General features: G+C 43.8%; 1 protein-coding gene across 4 annotated transcripts in view; it reads left to right on the plus strand.

The window, feature by feature from the left end:
• Positions 1-228: 228 nt before the first annotated feature.
• clip2 (CAP-GLY domain containing linker protein 2) overlaps positions 229-16727 on the plus strand; it is a 168079-nt gene continuing 151580 nt past the window's right edge. For all 4 annotated transcript variants that reach the window (XM_063031322.1, XM_063031323.1, XM_063031324.1 and 1 more), the window contains exons 1-2: positions 229-1354; positions 1521-1742. In XM_063031322.1, coding sequence (XP_062887392.1) covers positions 1640-1742 — 103 coding nt within the window. In that variant the 5' untranslated portion in view covers positions 229-1354; positions 1521-1639. The remainder of the gene's footprint in view (positions 1355-1520; positions 1743-16727) is intronic.

Raw genomic sequence — 16727 nt, forward strand, 5'->3', positions numbered from 1 at the left:
TTGTCTTCTCCAGGGAGCCTCTCAGTATTCCTACGGATGGCGAGGGAGGTGTGTCTGATGTATTCGGCTGAGTCTACAACTCTCTGATACTTATGTTTCTGCACATTCACAGTCACTATTCTGTAGATTCGCTGAGGATGCTCACAGGAAAATGAATCTTGGGGTTGTATATGGTGACAAACATGTACTTTGATACTTTGACCTTTGAACATTGCTGTACGAATCAACGCTACCAAGATGATCGCTCTTTACATAGAAACCTACGAAGTTCCTGCAGCTGTTCAACTACAGACGGAATCACAACGGAGCTCAGTGCCCGGTGCCGGCAATATACAAAGGATGATGAAGTCCTGAGGAGGGGTCTCAGCCCGAAACGTCGACTGTTTACTCTGTTCCATAGATGCTGCCTGACCCGCTGAGTGTCTCCAGCATTTTGTGTGTGTTGCTTTGGATCTCCAGCGTCTGCAGACTTTCTCGTGTTTTTGATACAAAGGATGTGATCTGGGAGAAGAATCAGTCTGATTACCTCTCATTCCAGCCTGGGGACATGAATGTCATGTTTTAGCAATTATTTTCTTTAGGGGCCTGATTTTTAGAACATTTATTATTCTTTGTGAGCGATTAGAGAGCCTCGGCAGCATAGTGAAGCTGTCAAAAGCATGTGATTTAACTCCTTCCTCAACGCGACATTCTTTCCGTACGGCAGGACTTTCAGTGGCAGATTGAGAGGAGCGACACTTTTCAACCAGAATCGAGCTTCCGCCTTTGTTTGACATTCATTTCCTGTCCCAGCTGCTTCCCCAATGAATAATCCATAAGGCAGGCTGGCGAAGAAATAACAGGCAGCTGGAGGAGGCAGCGCCCTCCCCCAATCACTTTTCCTTTTGTTCGTCTATTCAGCAGAGCTGGGGAGTCAATCACGGCCTTTCCAGTGCCCCGTGAGCCCTCCTCTTTGAAGAATACTGGATGGACAAGAGCCTGTCTCTCGATCTGGTTGTCCCGCATTGAGGGCGTTTCAGTCTGGGGGTTGCTCCGGATTCATCCGGCTGACAGTGGCTCCTGCTGCATGCATAAATGGTGGTTTTCTTTTTGCAGAAGCCAGCATTGGACAGCTCCTGTCGGTCCGAATTCTGAATGACTGGCAAACGTGCCGTGCCTCGTTCCTCCAATCCTCATCGGAATGAAAAGGACGCAAGTGTGTCTGTGCAGCTCCATGTGACTGGGTGCTGTCAGCTTTCCCCCGTTTCTCTGCATCCGACAAGAGCAGCCAAAGGGAGAGGCAGGCGGTCTGCGGTGAAACAACAGCTCAGGCGCGGGCGTCAACAATCGGCGTAGCGCGCCGAGGAGACAAACGGTGAGGATGCCGAATGAAAGGACCTCTCGACACTAAAACGGATCGCGCGTCGGAGATTCGGTGGGCTCCCGCCGTCTTCTCCAGTGGGGTCAGTTGGTTATTTACTGTGGCCGTGATGCATATTATTTCTCTCTCTCTCTCTGTCTCGCTATCTCTCAACAATTAGGTCCTGTAAGGATGAGGGGAGTGACGAGCGGGAGAGATGCGTGAAGCAGCCAGAGACAAACCCCAGTCCTCCTAGAGAACGAGCATTGCCTGCAGGAGAGAGACCGAGACGCGACTGCAATGAGCCTGCTGAAGCCAAGTGGGCTAAAAGCCCCCGGACGGGTCAACAAGCACTCCAGTCCAATGGGCCGAGGTACTGCAGCGGCAGCCGGTCCCAAAGAAGGTGAGAGATCAGAGTATTAAGCATCATGCTTTAGGAGTCGCTGCCCTTGACAGAAACGAATGGTACCAGTGGCTGGCTTTGAAGCATAAGAGGGCGATTGTGTTTCTCTCGGTGGGCTCGGAGTTACGCAAAGCGCCTTCACACAAATTCTTTGTTTGCTTGTTCCCCGCTCCCCGCTCCCCGCACCCGTCTTGCGTCAAATCTGACGCCTACAAATGCACAATTCACGTTGAGCATGGAGATGGGACTGTGTCTGTCACCTGAGCACCCCAGCTAATACTGAGATTAACTTGCCTATCATGATCAGCTGAGTATCAGATGTTGTTTAATGATGCTGACTTCGGAGGTTTTGCTCTGTTCGAGATGCACTGTGAATACCAGCTAGTGTTGTTATCAGCAGCTGAACTAACCTGAGCATGCAGTGACAATTTTGTAATTTCCTAATCACTGTTTCCTTTGTTTACGATATCGTTTGAGAACACAAGGTAAAGAGCCCTGACACCCCCCCCCGCCCCCAGTCAACCTGCAGGTGGGGTGTTCCGCCTGGCACTGGATGACGGGCAGATTTCATACAATGAAATGCTTGTAAAATTGACTAAATTAACTGCTTGAAATTTGGATTCGGCACCAGGATTCATAGGGATGCAGAATTTCAGTGGAATGATATAGATTAATAACGAACAAAAGGTTTATTTCTCTTGCGGGACTTACCTGAACCACTGCACATACTGTCACCCCCTCCCTCCTGGAATATTGGTCCGCAATGTCCCTGCCACAGCTCACCACTTGCGTCAATCTCCTTGTCAGCCCACCAAATTCACTCCTGTCTTGTGTGGGTGCCCCCAGGTATTTGTCAAGGGAGATGGCTCTGAGCTGACCGGCGTGGAGAACGTTCACATAGAGTCATGGAGGAAAAAGGCCCTTCAGTCCACCTAGTCTACACTAGCCATCAACCATCCAGTTACACTAATCCAATGCTTTATTATCCCCAGAGCCTGCACACAAAGGGCTGATTAACCATAAGACATAGGATTAGAGTTAGGCCATTCAGTCCATCAAGTCTGCTGTGCCATTCGATCATGGCTGATTTATTATCCTTCTCAACCTCATTCTCTTGCCTTCTCCCCATAACCTTTGAGACTATGGGAAGAGACTAGTGAATTTGGAGGAAACCCACAGGGTCATAGAAAGAATGTGCAAACTCCACACAGACAGTATATGAGGCAGGGGTTCCCAACCATGGACCAACACTATGAAGCAAAGGATTCGTGGACCCTAGGTCAGGAACCCCCGGACCTGTGATCAGGATTGCGCCACCCTTCAAAAGCAAATTAAAAATGATTAAAATTTATATACAATTACATTTATGAAAATATGACAGGTTTTAATACAGGTTGAGTACCTCTTATCCAAAATCTTTGACATTGGAAATGTTTCCGATTTTGGACTTTGGAATATACAATGAAATAGCTTGGGATCACTATCATTTCTGACTCTGCTGAGGGTAAACAGTATTTGTCTTACACTTGTTCATCACACTTACATACTGATGCAGCCATTCAGTGTGTTAGATTTTCATCAGTGTCAATCTTGACAAACCCATCAATGAATTTCTCTGTTGCTTCGTGATCAGCAGATGCTTTATCACCACAAACCTTTAAAAAATTAATGACATGTCTCTTCTTAAATTTCTTCAACCAGCCTGCTGAATATTCACAATTACCTTTAATTTTCAGTTTGTTGTGATAGGTCTTTGCTTGTTTCATGATCCGCATATCATTCAGCAGAATCTGTTCACACCGACGCTGTTGAATCCACTCTTTCAATACAATATCAAGATCTTCCTTTTTCAGCTTTATGCATCATTTTTCTATTTTTCATTAACTTCTGTTCATTATATATGTGAGGTCACTTCTCAGAGCTGTCTGTAGTGCATAGAGGACCTGCACGTCACCTGGAACCCTCCCTGCACCTTGTGAAATTTTCCATTTGTGATGGGCTTAAAAATAATTTCAGAGTATTGGATAAGAAATACTCTACCTGTAGTATGTTTAGTTATGAAATTTTGGATCAATATGTTTACCCCAGTATAAAGGTTTCTATTAATCTCAAATATGACATTCAAGGTGACTATAACTATGGTTTTCATCTTTCTCAGTTTGCCTGAAGCCTTTGATTTGGTTGACCATCTTCTTCCATTATCTTTCCAACTCTTACCTGTCATTTATAGAAAGAGAATCAGCTGCCATACTTATTCCAGGCTACTTCTGGTGTCCTTCAATGACCCTCTGATTTCTCGTCTGCATACTGCCCTTTCATATCAGGTTGCATTGTCAATATGCAGCTCCATCGCATCATCAGCCCCTTCAGTATCAGGCAGGTTGTAGTAGATAAGCAGGAACACCCTCCAAGAAATTCCTCCTCATCTCCGTTTTAAAAGTACGTCCCATTATCTGAGAGTGTGCCCTTGGATCCTACTAGTGGAAACGTCATCTCCATATCCACTCCATCCAGACCTATCAGTATACAGTAGGTTTCAATAAGACCTCAATCTCCTTTGTCCTTCTGAACTCCATCAAGTACAAGCCCAGAGACATTAAATGGGCTCCTCATTGGTTAAGCCTTTCATTCCCAGGGTCATTCTTGTGAACCTGCTCTGGATCTTCTCTAGGTTCAGCATATTGCTCCTTAAGAACGGGGCACCAAGTTGTTCGCTATATTCCAAATGCACCCAGGATTTCTCATGATACTCCAAATGAGGTAGAAAAAGAACGCATTTCTTTGGGTCTCACTTATGAGCTGGTTTCCCAGCAGAAAAGTGCACCTGGGTGCTGCACTCGAGATGAGAAAGAACTTTGTAAGCAGGCAGCAGATAAGCTTGAACAGCCTACCGGCTGTAATTGGGCTGGGTTTAGCCAGACTGGTTCCACATTCAGAAAACTGAGTTCAAATTCCCTCCAGGTACTTAAGCAGGTGGTCCTGCCTTGATAAGGTGCTGCGCTGACAGAGCTAGTGCCTCTCAGACGAGTCACTATTGTCCTCACAAGCCGGTGTGCAGCATCCCTCAGCAATATTCAAGAAAAAGAGATTTGTCTCCACTGCTCTAGTCAGTACATATCTCTCAACTCACATCACTAAGACCATGCAAATCTCAAAGACAGGAAAACCTGCAGATGCTGGAGGAACACAGCAGGTCAGGCAGCATCTATGGAAAAGAGTAAACAATCGACATTTTGGGCTGAGACCTTTCTTCACTAAGACTATCACATTCTTGTTTTTGGAAGCTTTCTGTGTGCAAATTGACTGCCCCTTGACAATAGTGACTACAGTAACCGACCAGAAATTGCTTTGGGACCGGAGAGATGTGTTACCAGCAGAGAGAGACCAGGGCAGAACTATGGGAAAGCTACCAGAGTTGGATAATTATTGTCTTGAGAAAAGATTGGCCAGGTTGGTGTTGCTTTCTTTACATGGAAGGGTAAGGGAGTTTTAATCACGTGGTGTTCAATTTTGGGAAATTGAAAATACCTATTTCCTTTGCAGGAGGATTTTAATGGAAAGGGTGTAGATTTATGAGATTACGTAGTAGGATTAGAGGGGAGCTGAGAGAGTGTTGGAATTTGGAACTTGCTGTCTGAAACAATGAGAGAGGCAGAAGCCCTCATCACAATGGCTTGGATGAGCACCAGTTGGATTGTAATGTAAAGCACTCACACTAAGAAATGGGAAGTAACAGCCTTTATAGATACCATGGACACAATGGGCTGAAGGGCCTGCTTTGTACATTAAATTTCAATGAGCCTATCATTTTGCTCGTTACCATTGCAATTGCTTGACGTCTGCCCATGGTTCACAAACAACTAGATACCATGTCCACGGTAGGTTGGCATTGAGGTGCAAGATTTTCTTTGTCTTCTGTTATACTAAAATCACTGAATTATTGGGCAGTATTGAGAGCTGTGCCGAGCCGGGCTTAAAACAAAGCATGTGAGAAGCTGAGATGTGTTATGAGGGGGAGGAGGGGTGCGATCCAACTCGTAATGCATCAGGTCATAGCTGTAGAGTCTCTGAGGCACGAAGTAGAACTTCCTTCCCGTTTGCTTCAGTGGAGGAGTGTCTGGGAGTTTTTTAAAATTTTGATGAATGACGTGGTGGACTGCACCATGACTGGATCTCACAATCGTAACTCGTACGAAAGCCAGATGTGTAAACATGGCCAGTATCACATCAAAAAATGAGACTCCCCAAAGGGATACTCAGTCAGACCATAGTAATACACACAAAATGCTCAGCAGGCCAGGAAAAGAGTATCGTCGACATTTTGGGCCAAAACCCTTTGGCAGGCCTGGCCTGCTGAGTTCCTCCAGCATTTTGTGTGTGTTGCTTGTGTTTCCAGCGTCTGCAGATTTTCTCTTGTTTGTGAGCAGACCATTGTACGTTTTGTTCATATGGAGTTACCATGATTCCTGTGGCAATGCTGACATAAATACAAGTTATCAATCATAAGAATGGCAGTCATTATGAGGATCTAAAGGTATCCGTTAGTTTTAGGAGACCATGGATCTGCGCCTGGAAAGTCTTCACTCTCCAGGGCGCAGGCCTGGGCAAGGTTGTATGGAAGGCTAGCAGTTGCCCATGCTGCAAGTCTCCCCTCTCCACGCCACCGATGTTGTTCAAGGGAAGGGCGTTAGGACCCATACAGCTTGGCACCAGTGTCATCGCAGAACAATGTGTGATTAAGTGCCTTGCTCAAGGACACAACACGTTCCCTCGGCTGGGGCTCGAACTCACGACCTTCAGGTCGTTAGTCCAATGCCTTAACCACTTGGCCACGTGCCCACAGTATGAGGATCTAGGGGACTCCATTATCTTCCACAGTCAACAGCTCTTTTTCCTCGTAGAAACAGCTGGAGTCACACTTTAACATGTATCTGTTTATATAATAATATTTTAAAATCAGTAAGTGTGCCTCACCTTTCCTGTCCTCACACTCCTCATTCACAGTCCCACAGAAATAACAAGGAAACTCTCAAGGCTATCAGCAGGTTCAATAACTTTTGGATGAACCTTGTCCAGAAATTCAATTGTGTAAAATTCCTCTTGTTTTCGGCTATGCAACTGAAGATTTTTTTTTTGTCTCTGGATTAAGATGTGATGACCTTTTCCATGACACTCCAGAAACCTGGCCAGGCTGCCGTGGCCAGGTATCACCCTTGTGGCCCTGACCTGATTTCAGTGTCCCGTCACAGAGGTTCATGCCATTGTCTGTGTGAGTGACCCTTCAGAGAGTTGTGGGGTAACTTGGACTCTTGTCCTGGGACTGAGTGTCCACAGACACTCTTGGGACAACTGGAGCATCTGCCGAGCAGTGAATTAATTCAACTTCACCCTCTGGGTCCCACACAACATTGCATTGATTTCTCTCCCACATCCTGATGTCCAGCCTGTTCCCCCCCCACCCCCAGACCCACCATCACTTGGCTCTGAGATCTCACCCCATATCTGATCTGCTGCCCTCACCTGTCCCAGGTTTTCTGTATCAATGAAACAACTGGTCCTAGTTGCTATTCATCTCAACCGCCCCTCCACATCTCCAATCCTATGGTCTTCTTCGAATCTGCCAGTCCCTGCTTTGCAACCCCTAGCCTAGCCAGACCCTGAACCAGGCGTCATTCAGTGCCGAAAACATGTAGCTCCTGGTTAGTTGCTGAGCCTTTGAGTGGAGGTCCTCCATGCATCATACTCAGAACCAGAACTTCTAGACCCAGTGCTTCCTTAACAACAGTGAGTCTTGACACACTGTACGTTGTAGATTGGTGCCCATTCCATAGAACAATAAATCCTCTGACTTGATGAGAAAGTATTTTTAGCAAGTCCAATAATTTATGCAGGATTCCTTTTGATCTGTAGTCTGTATAAATCAGTAGCAGTTATCAGATTTGCACACTTAGGTCACTTTCTTGCCGTTCATGGACAATATTGAGATATTCCCAGTTAATTCACTTCTGTATAAGCATGCTGAGCCATGTTCAACAGCATGATTCCAAACTGAGTTGAAGTGTACTTGATCGCATGTTCGCTCTGTAGCTCGGTGGCTAAACGCCCCAGTGGCAGAGCACTAGTTTGGGGACGGGGGTAGGGGGGTTACACTTTGCCTCTTTCTGCAGCTTTATTCCGGGACTGGCATCAGAATGATAACCTCAAGTCTTTGAAATGGGGTTTCCAAAAAGTAAATTCGTGAGGTTTTCCTGTTCATCCCAGCTTACCGTTCCCCTAAAATAATCTCTAACCGTAATCATCTACTGTGGCACTGTGAGTCCAGGTCATGTTTAACCCAGCTTACTGTTTCCGTACAACGTCCCCTAAAACTAATCTCTAACTGCAATCAGCTGCTGTGGCACTGGAGGATGGATTGTGAAGATCCTGCAGGAGGAAGACTGGGTTGCAATTAGCAACTCTGTCTCCGACAAAGCTTTAATGTGACTGACTACTATGATGCCTGTATTTTTTTTGAAAGTGTTTAACTGTGACCAACATCATAAGGTACAGTAATCATGGTGTTCTGGGTGGAGCCTCAGCAAGAGGCTACTGGAAGTCGAAACTGACCTCCACTGAGGAAGTGCCTACTCTGGGATGGGAAGTTAAAAAGGGCCAGTGCCTGTTTTTTTTTCTCCCCCAAGCATTATTTCTAAGGACAAAGGGGGAATTAACTCCAGAGTTCTGGCTAATATTTATTCTTGAAACAGGTTCTGCAAACACATTGTATTTGCAGACGGTGGGGACTTTCTGTGTACAAATTGACTGCTGAACTTTCTACAGCAGTGTCCAGGCTTCAGAACTACAGAGGCTGTAATACAGGCTGGGAAATCCTGAGGAATCGTACCTCTTCCCCACCTCCCACGTTAACCCAAGGTCAAATCCAGGATTACAACCCAAAACATAGACCTTCTCCTTGCCTCTTGGAGGCTGCCTGACCCATTGGTTCCTCTAGCAGTTTGCTTTTGCTCTAGATGTCTAATGGGGAACTTGCTTAAATAGTATATCTTGTAGAGTTTCGCTATTATAAAGTCTTTATTCCTTTACGTCTTCCTCTTTTTCTCTCTTTAAGCATCATACGTACCTCATCGACACATCCTTTGACTCTGTTCTTCCCTCATGCTTACTGAACTTCCCCTTAATTCCTCCTTCTCCTGCCCATTACACCACTGGCATTTAGGGCAGCAGTGAAGGTCCTCCATCTCTGACAACGTTCAGAGCTTCCTTCATCGGGTCAGTAGTTTCCTTCCCCTTAAGTGTCACACCAATAATTAACCCAATCATTAAATATACTCTGGGATGGGAAGTTATCCCATATCACGTTCTCACAACCTTAGAGGCAAAACCATAATGAATTATAATATTGAACAATGGTCTGAACTAGGTGCTTAAAGTTCTCAATGCACTTAGTAGATGAGTACCAAGGAATTGTCTTTTCTTTGATATGGAGAAATCAAAAGGCTATGCTCTTAATTTTTTATACGTAATCTGGAAGGTAAGTAAAAAAACACCTTTTAAAAAAATCGATAATAGAAATTTCAAAATTTCCTCTCTGGAAGTCTGTGGTTGGTGGGAGAAGGCCAACATCAGTTGGTCATTTAATCAAAGAGTATCAAAGGGTATGGTAATGTTTCAGGTACGTAGAATTGAGGCACAGTGAAACACAAATGAAATGTTGGAGGAACACAGCAGGTCAGGCAGCATCTATGAAAAGGAACAAATAATTGACGTTCTGGGTTGAGACCCTTGATTTCGGCCTGAAACAATGACTGCTTATTCCTTTCCGTAGATGCTACTTGACCAGTTGAAATCCTGCAGAATTTTGTATGTGTTTCTCTGGATTTCCAGCACTGCAGGACCCCTTGTGTTTATGAGGTACATTAAATCATGATTTGGAATTTTTGGAGACTGCTGATACTGACTTATCAGAATCAGGATTATTGTCACTGATATATGTTGTGAAATTGGAATCTATTTTTGGCCTTAAGTTATTAAAATCTCCAGAACATATCCATGCCTTACTCTCTGGATTATCCACTTTATGGAAGGATTGGTTGGTAATCTTCACTTGCTCAATATAAAAGTTCAGGAATCCTTGGCCAGTCACTTTGATTCCCTGGATCACATCAACTTGAGAGTGATTACAATCCACAAAACCTTCAATCCTCCCTTTTTTCTATATATATCTTGCAAAAACTTTCTGACATTATCGTGTATAAAAGAATTTATAACCGATAAACGTTTCACACCACCACTGTAAAATACTTCTTAAAAACTTTATATGTTAAGAAATTCAACTTTCTTTTAAGGCTTTATTTGAAAAATATGTAAAATTCCATTTTTGTACACATTTTAGAGTTTAATTAATTTTAAATATTTTATTTTACCTATCATACAGATGCTGCCCAAACACATTTCTCATAAAGGCCCTTTTTATAAAGTGGTCCAGGATGATAGGACTTCCCTTAGGAGGCAGAGACAGATAAAAGCTCCCTCTAAGTTTAAAATCTCCTTTTCAGTTCTTGCCATTTTACATGAAATACCTTACAAACTGTAAACTGTGCCTTGATCCAGAGCCAGCTCATTTGATTCTGTAATTTAATTAATGTTAAGAACAGCATGAAGTAAACAGTCCTTTCAAATGCTGGATTTCAGCTTTTCCATATGCTTCCCCTTTAGTAGTCCAGCCTTGGGAAACTTGTCGTCTGATAATATTAGTGAGATGGTTGTGATACCTTATCTAGTAGGCAGCTGTTTGTTCTGGTTTAGGGCTGAAAGTGCAGCTGTTGTAATGGAGAAGCTGGAAGTTTCTAACTAACTCAATCCAGACCAATAGTCATGTACAGTATCTGAGGCCTGGAGTTCAGTTCAGCCATGGTCTGAAATCAGAATACCAGGATTGAATGAAGACAATAATTCTTCCAGTTAATTTTTTGTTCAGATCTGACTTTCGCAAAGTAAGTGGGCTATGACCTCCATTAAATTGACAGAGAAAGGGGTTTTGAGGGGAGTGCACTTATCATTCAGACTAAAACAGGGCCACATTCATTTCTGCTACACTTGCTTTTTGATTCGTGTTCCAGCCTGTGTCTGTAACTATTATGGGCTTGAAAGACTCAGAAAGAATCACTGAACAGAAGCCCTTTACCCATGCCACGGACAATTAATGAACCAAAAACAAGTCACTCTTGTTCTCTTCTCTAATCACCCAGTATTGCCTTGGGTTTCTCTCTCATGCAGCTTGTGGGCAACGAACAATATGTTACCCAAGGAAGAAAGTGGTTGTCTCTAAACTGTATGAATTAGTAAAATACAAAAATATCCCAATGCCTTTGGAATAGATGAGCACTGATGTGATCCTGATGTCTCCTAAAATGCCTCTTTACACTGTGGCCAACTGAATGATATTGTAGTAAAGAGATTGGTTCTGGAGAATGAGAACAGAGTGCAAATGGCAGGTTTAATATGATCTATTCATTCTATCTTAAATGGGCTCAAATCAGAATCAGGTTTATTAGCAGCAGTGGTGGTGGCATCCGTTAGTCTCGCGAGACCATGGATCTGCGCCCGGAAAGTCTAGCTTCAGTCTGTGTTAGAGCAATGTCTGCTGTGGCCGTAGAGTCCCGCACGCAGCAGTAGTTCAATACAATACATGATATAGAAGAAGAAAAAAAAGTAAATGAATTACAGTATATGTAAATTGATAGATTTAAATTCATGCAAAATCAGAAATAATATATATTAAAAAAGTGAGGTAGTGTTCACAGGTTCGATGTCCATTTAGGAATCGGATGGCAGAGGGGAAGAAGCTGTTCTGGAATCATTGAGTGTGGCAGCAGAACTCTCAAATGTGGAACACCATAATTTATTACCAGCAATTCAAGTGTTCATGAAGTTTCCACAGAGTAATGACTGTTATAATGACCAACAGTAACGAATTTATAGAGCAACGTTAACAATACATCCTGAGGTGCTTCACAGGAATAAAAAAAATGTTAACACCGTCACGTAAGGAGAACTTAGAGGGGGAACAGAGGGCCCAGAAAATTGTTCAAAGACGTAGGCTTTAAGGTGCAACGAAGAGGTAGAGTGATTTAGGGATGAATGCCCTGGGTATCTTCATGGCTAAGGAGGTGTGAGTGAGGTAAGAGATGAACATAGTTTCAAAGCTTGAAATATCCAAATGACTTGAAGGTTGGGAGGCTGGAAGAGCATTTGGGATGAGGCCAAGAAAGGATTAAAAAGAAGGATATATGCTGCTGGTTTTCTGAGACCCTTCATTAGTGGAGAAATTGAAAGTTGACTTTATGAACCCTCAATTGCTGAAATGCTCTTGTCGTATTTTTCTCTGCTAATTACCTCATGTTAGTTTGCAAGCATGTGACTGCCAGTTGGCTTTTGTTTAGAATGTCGTATCTGTATTTTCTTTATCTTGGACTGGTTTCCCAGTTTTTTTTTTGTTTCTCTGGCCCATTTTCTTCAGTGTTCAGAGTGCCAGTATTTCGCAATTTAGCGTTCCAGTTATTGTCTAATAAACTCTTCCTCGTAATCCAGAAGATATCAAAACTCCAAGTCTACAGAGCACAGTGATACGCCAAATCAAAATAAACACAGTGTCAAAAGGCAATGTTATCTTATGGTTTACAGGGTTTCCATTGTTACAGGGTTTCCATTGTAGGAAAAGAAGTAGACAGATTCTGAGGTGTTTTCCAAGGTCTAAAATGGTGGAGTCACAGAGCTGGAGCCGAATTTGTATGTGTGGTAATCCTATTTGCTTATGGAAGGTCTTTATCTCGTTACTCTTTTCCTATCCTAGTGCCTATCAAAATGCCTTTTAAATATTGTAATTAATTTTGTCTCAACCCCCTTCCTTGGTTGCCCCTTACATATACCCACTACCCTCTGTGTGAAAAACACTTCCTATCTCTTTTAAATTTCTTCCCTCTCACCTTAAACCCATGCCCCCAGGTTTCAGACTCCTCTGACCTTGGGAAAAGGTTGACCATCTACCCTATCTATGCCCCTCATAATCTTACAAATCTTCTTGAGGTCACTCTTCAACCTCCTGTGCTCCAGTGAGAACAATCTAAGCCTAACCAATCTCTCCTTATAACTTCAGGCAATGTCCTGGTGATTCTCTTCTGCACTCTTTCTATTGCTGCCACATCCTTCCTGTAGTGTGGTGACTAGAATTGTACGTAATACTCCAAGTAAGGCCTAACCAAAGTTTTGTACAGCTGCAACGTGATGTCTCAACTCTAATATTCAGTACCTTGGCCTATGAAGACAAGCGTACCAAATGCCTTCCACTTGAATTTGCTGAAGGTGCAACAAGAAGGGCCAATGTAGGAACAGCACATTTTATCGATTTTATCTAGGGTTTTGGCAAAATTGCACATTACATGCTGGTCGGAAGTGTAAAAGGCCAGGAATCCAAGGAAGAGTGGCAAATTGCATCCGACACCAGCTCAGTGGGAGGAAGAAGGACACTTGGAATGTGAATTTAAATTAACTTGATTACTTATATCCTTCATGTACATGAGGAGAAAAATCTTTACGTTACGTCTCCTTCTAAATGTGTAATGTGCAATTTATAGCAATTTATAATAAATAGTATGTACAATAGGACAGTCAATATAACATAGAAATACAGTTGTGGCAGCATGAATTAATCACTCTGATGGCCTGGTGGAAGAAGCTGTCCCAGAGCCTGTTGGTTCTGGCTTTAATGCTGCAGTACCCTTTCCCGGAAGGTAGCAGCTGGAACAGTTTGTGGTTGGGGTGACTCGGGTCCCCAATGATCCTTCGGGCCCTTTTTACACACCTGTCTTTGTAAATGTCCTGAATGGTGGGAAGTTCACATCTACAGATGTGCTGGGCTGTCCGCACCACTCTCTGCAGAGTCCTGCGATTGGGGGAAGTACAGTTCCCATCCCAGGCAGAGATGCTCTCAATTGTGCCCCTGTAGAATGTTCTTAAGGTTTAGGGTGATGGGTGAAACTGGAAGGTCTCTAGCAGCAGAATTCGACAAAGATGTGCACAGTCCTTTTCTTTATGTAAAATATATTAATGATTCAGACTCAAATGATGCCATCACCAAACAAGAAACAGTCGATCCCGATGCATTTCATATTATAGTTGGGAATTTCACTCAGGCTTGTTCGAAGAAATTTCTGCCCAATTACCAGCAGTCTGACCATGACAAAAATTTGTCTGATTGGCATTGAAGAGGAAGGCTTTACACTGTTGGAAGATTTGAACAGCCTGGACAATTGATCAGAAATATAGCAAGTGGAACTTAATCCAGAAAATTTTGAGGAGGTGCTACAAAGCAAGGGAGTATGTAAGAACTGATGAGGAGATTCAGTGTTGTGAAGCAATAAAGGGAATTTGTACATCTGCAAAATCTCAATTGTCCAGGATAATCTGCAGTTTACATTCCACCAGCGGCTGACTATAATCAAGCACTTCAGATACTGCATGATGCCGTGACCAAGCAAGAAACAGTCCATCCTGATGTATTTAATTTCATAGTCAGGGATTTCAACCAGGCTTGTCTGAAGAAATCCCTGCCCAATTACCATCAGCAAGTACCCTGTAGCACCTGTCCCAACACACTAGACCACTGTTATACTAAGATGAGGAATGCCCACTATTTCATGGCCAGACCATATTTTGGGAAATCTGCTCATCTGGCTGCCTTTCTACTACCTACGTACAGGCAGAGGCTAAAAAGCAAGGCTCCAGAGGTAAGGGCGGCAGGGAGGCAGAGGAGTGGCAATGGAATTGCTTCAAGTCGGTGGATACACCATGGCTGTCATGGATTTTATATAAACAGTTGTAGATGAGTGTATTCCCACAAAATCATTCAGCGTCTTCCTCAACGAGAAGTCCTGGATGAATTATGAGGTCCACAGTTTGCTGAGGGCCAGATCAGAGGCATTCAAGTCTGGTGATCAAGAGCGTTACAAGAAGTCCAGGTCCCATCTCACGGGCAAAGTGGCAATTCCAGACTAAACATGAAACAGTGACAGATGCTCGACAGTTGTGGCAGGACTTGAATGCTATAAAGTTAAACCTTGCGACAGGGCTTTGCTTCCAGATGAGCTCAATACCTTCGGTGTTCACTAAACCATCATGAACTCCCACAGCCCCCGACGATCGTGTGATTTCAGTCTCTGAAGCGGATGTGCGAGCGGTCTTCAGGAGGGTGAATCCATGGAAAGCATCCAGCCCAGATGGAGTACCTGGCCACATACTGAATACCTGTGCAAGCCAACTGGCTGGAGTGTTCACTCAAATCTTTAACCTCTTGCTTTGGCAGTCTGAGGTACCCACCTGTTACAAGCAGGTTTCATTTGTAACAGTGCCTAAGAAGAACATGATGACCTGCCTTAATGACTATCGTCCAGTAGCACTTAAATCCAAAGTGATGATGTGTTTTGAGAGGTTGATGATGAAACCTATCTCCTGCCTGAGAAGTTACTTGGATCTGCTCCAGTTTGCCTACCAGCACAACAGGTCCCCAGCAGATGCCATTTCTTTGGCTCCTCACTCAACCCTGGAACGTTTGGACAGCAAAGATGCATACATCAGTGTGCTCTTTATCAGCTACAGCTCAGCATTCAATACTATCATCTCCTCGAAACTAATCGGTAAGCTTCAAGACCTTGGCCTCAATACCCCCTAGTGCAATTGGATCCTCGATTCCCTCAGTCGCAGACCCCAGTCAGCTCAGATTGGCAACAACAGTTCCTCCATGATCTCGAGCAGCGCAGGCACGCCACAAGGCTGTGTGTTTAACCCCCACTTATGACCGTGTAGTTAAGCACAGCTACAGTGTCTTCAGTGTTTGCTAATGACACCATTTTGTTGGCCGAATCAAAGATGGTGATGAATCAGCATATAGGAGGGAGATCGCAAATCTGGCTGAGTGGTGCCACAACAACCTCTCTCTCAATGTCAGCAGGACCAAGGAGATGGTTATTGACTTCAGGAGGAGGAAATCAGAGGTGCGTGAGCCAGTCCTCTTTGGGGGAATCGGAGGTGGAGAGGGTCAGCACCTTAAATTCCTCGGTGTTATCATTTCAGGGAACCTGTCCTGGGCCCAGCACGTATGTGCAATTACGAAGAAAGCACCACAGCACCTCTACTTCCGTAGAAGTTTGCAAAGATTCAGCATGACATCTAAAACTTTGACAAACTTCTATAGATATGTGGTGGAGGGTATATTGACTGGCTGTATCACATCCTGGTATGGAAACTCCAATGCCCTTGAATGGAAAACCCTACAAAAACTAGTGGATATCGCTGAGTCCATCACAGGTAAAGCCCTCCCCACCATTGAGCACATCTACACGAAGAAGCAGCATCCATCATCAGGGATCCCACCGCACAGGTCAAGCTCTCTTCTTGCTGCTGCCATCAGGAAGAAGGTACAGGAACCTAAGGACTCATACCACCATGTTCAGGGACAGTTATTACCCATCAACCATGAGACACTTGAACTTAAAAGGATAACTTCACTCAACTTCACTTGTCCCATCACCGAACTGTTCCCGCAGCCTATGAACTCACTTTGAAGGACTCTTCATCTCATGTTCTCGATATTTATTACTTATTTATTGTTGTTATTATTATTACTTTATTTTTGTATGAGCAGTTTGTTGCCATTGCATACTGGTTGTCTGCCCAGTTGGTGCAGTCTTTCATTGATTCTATTATGGTTACTGGATTTATTGTGTATGCCCACAGGAAAATGAATCTCAGGGTTGTATATAGTGACAGATATGTACCTCGACAATAAATTTACTTTGAAGTTTGAACTTTGAAGGTAAATAAGTTGGTTAAAACAGCACATGTGTTAATGTCCTTTATAGGACCAGGCCACATCTACTGTATGACATATAGTTCTAGTCAGCACTGCGCGAAGAGATCGAGGAGGGTCCA

The sequence above is a fragment of the Mobula hypostoma genome, chromosome 23 (assembly GCF_963921235.1).
Source record: "Mobula hypostoma chromosome 23, sMobHyp1.1, whole genome shotgun sequence".
Taxonomy (NCBI): Eukaryota; Metazoa; Chordata; class Chondrichthyes; order Myliobatiformes; family Myliobatidae; genus Mobula; species Mobula hypostoma.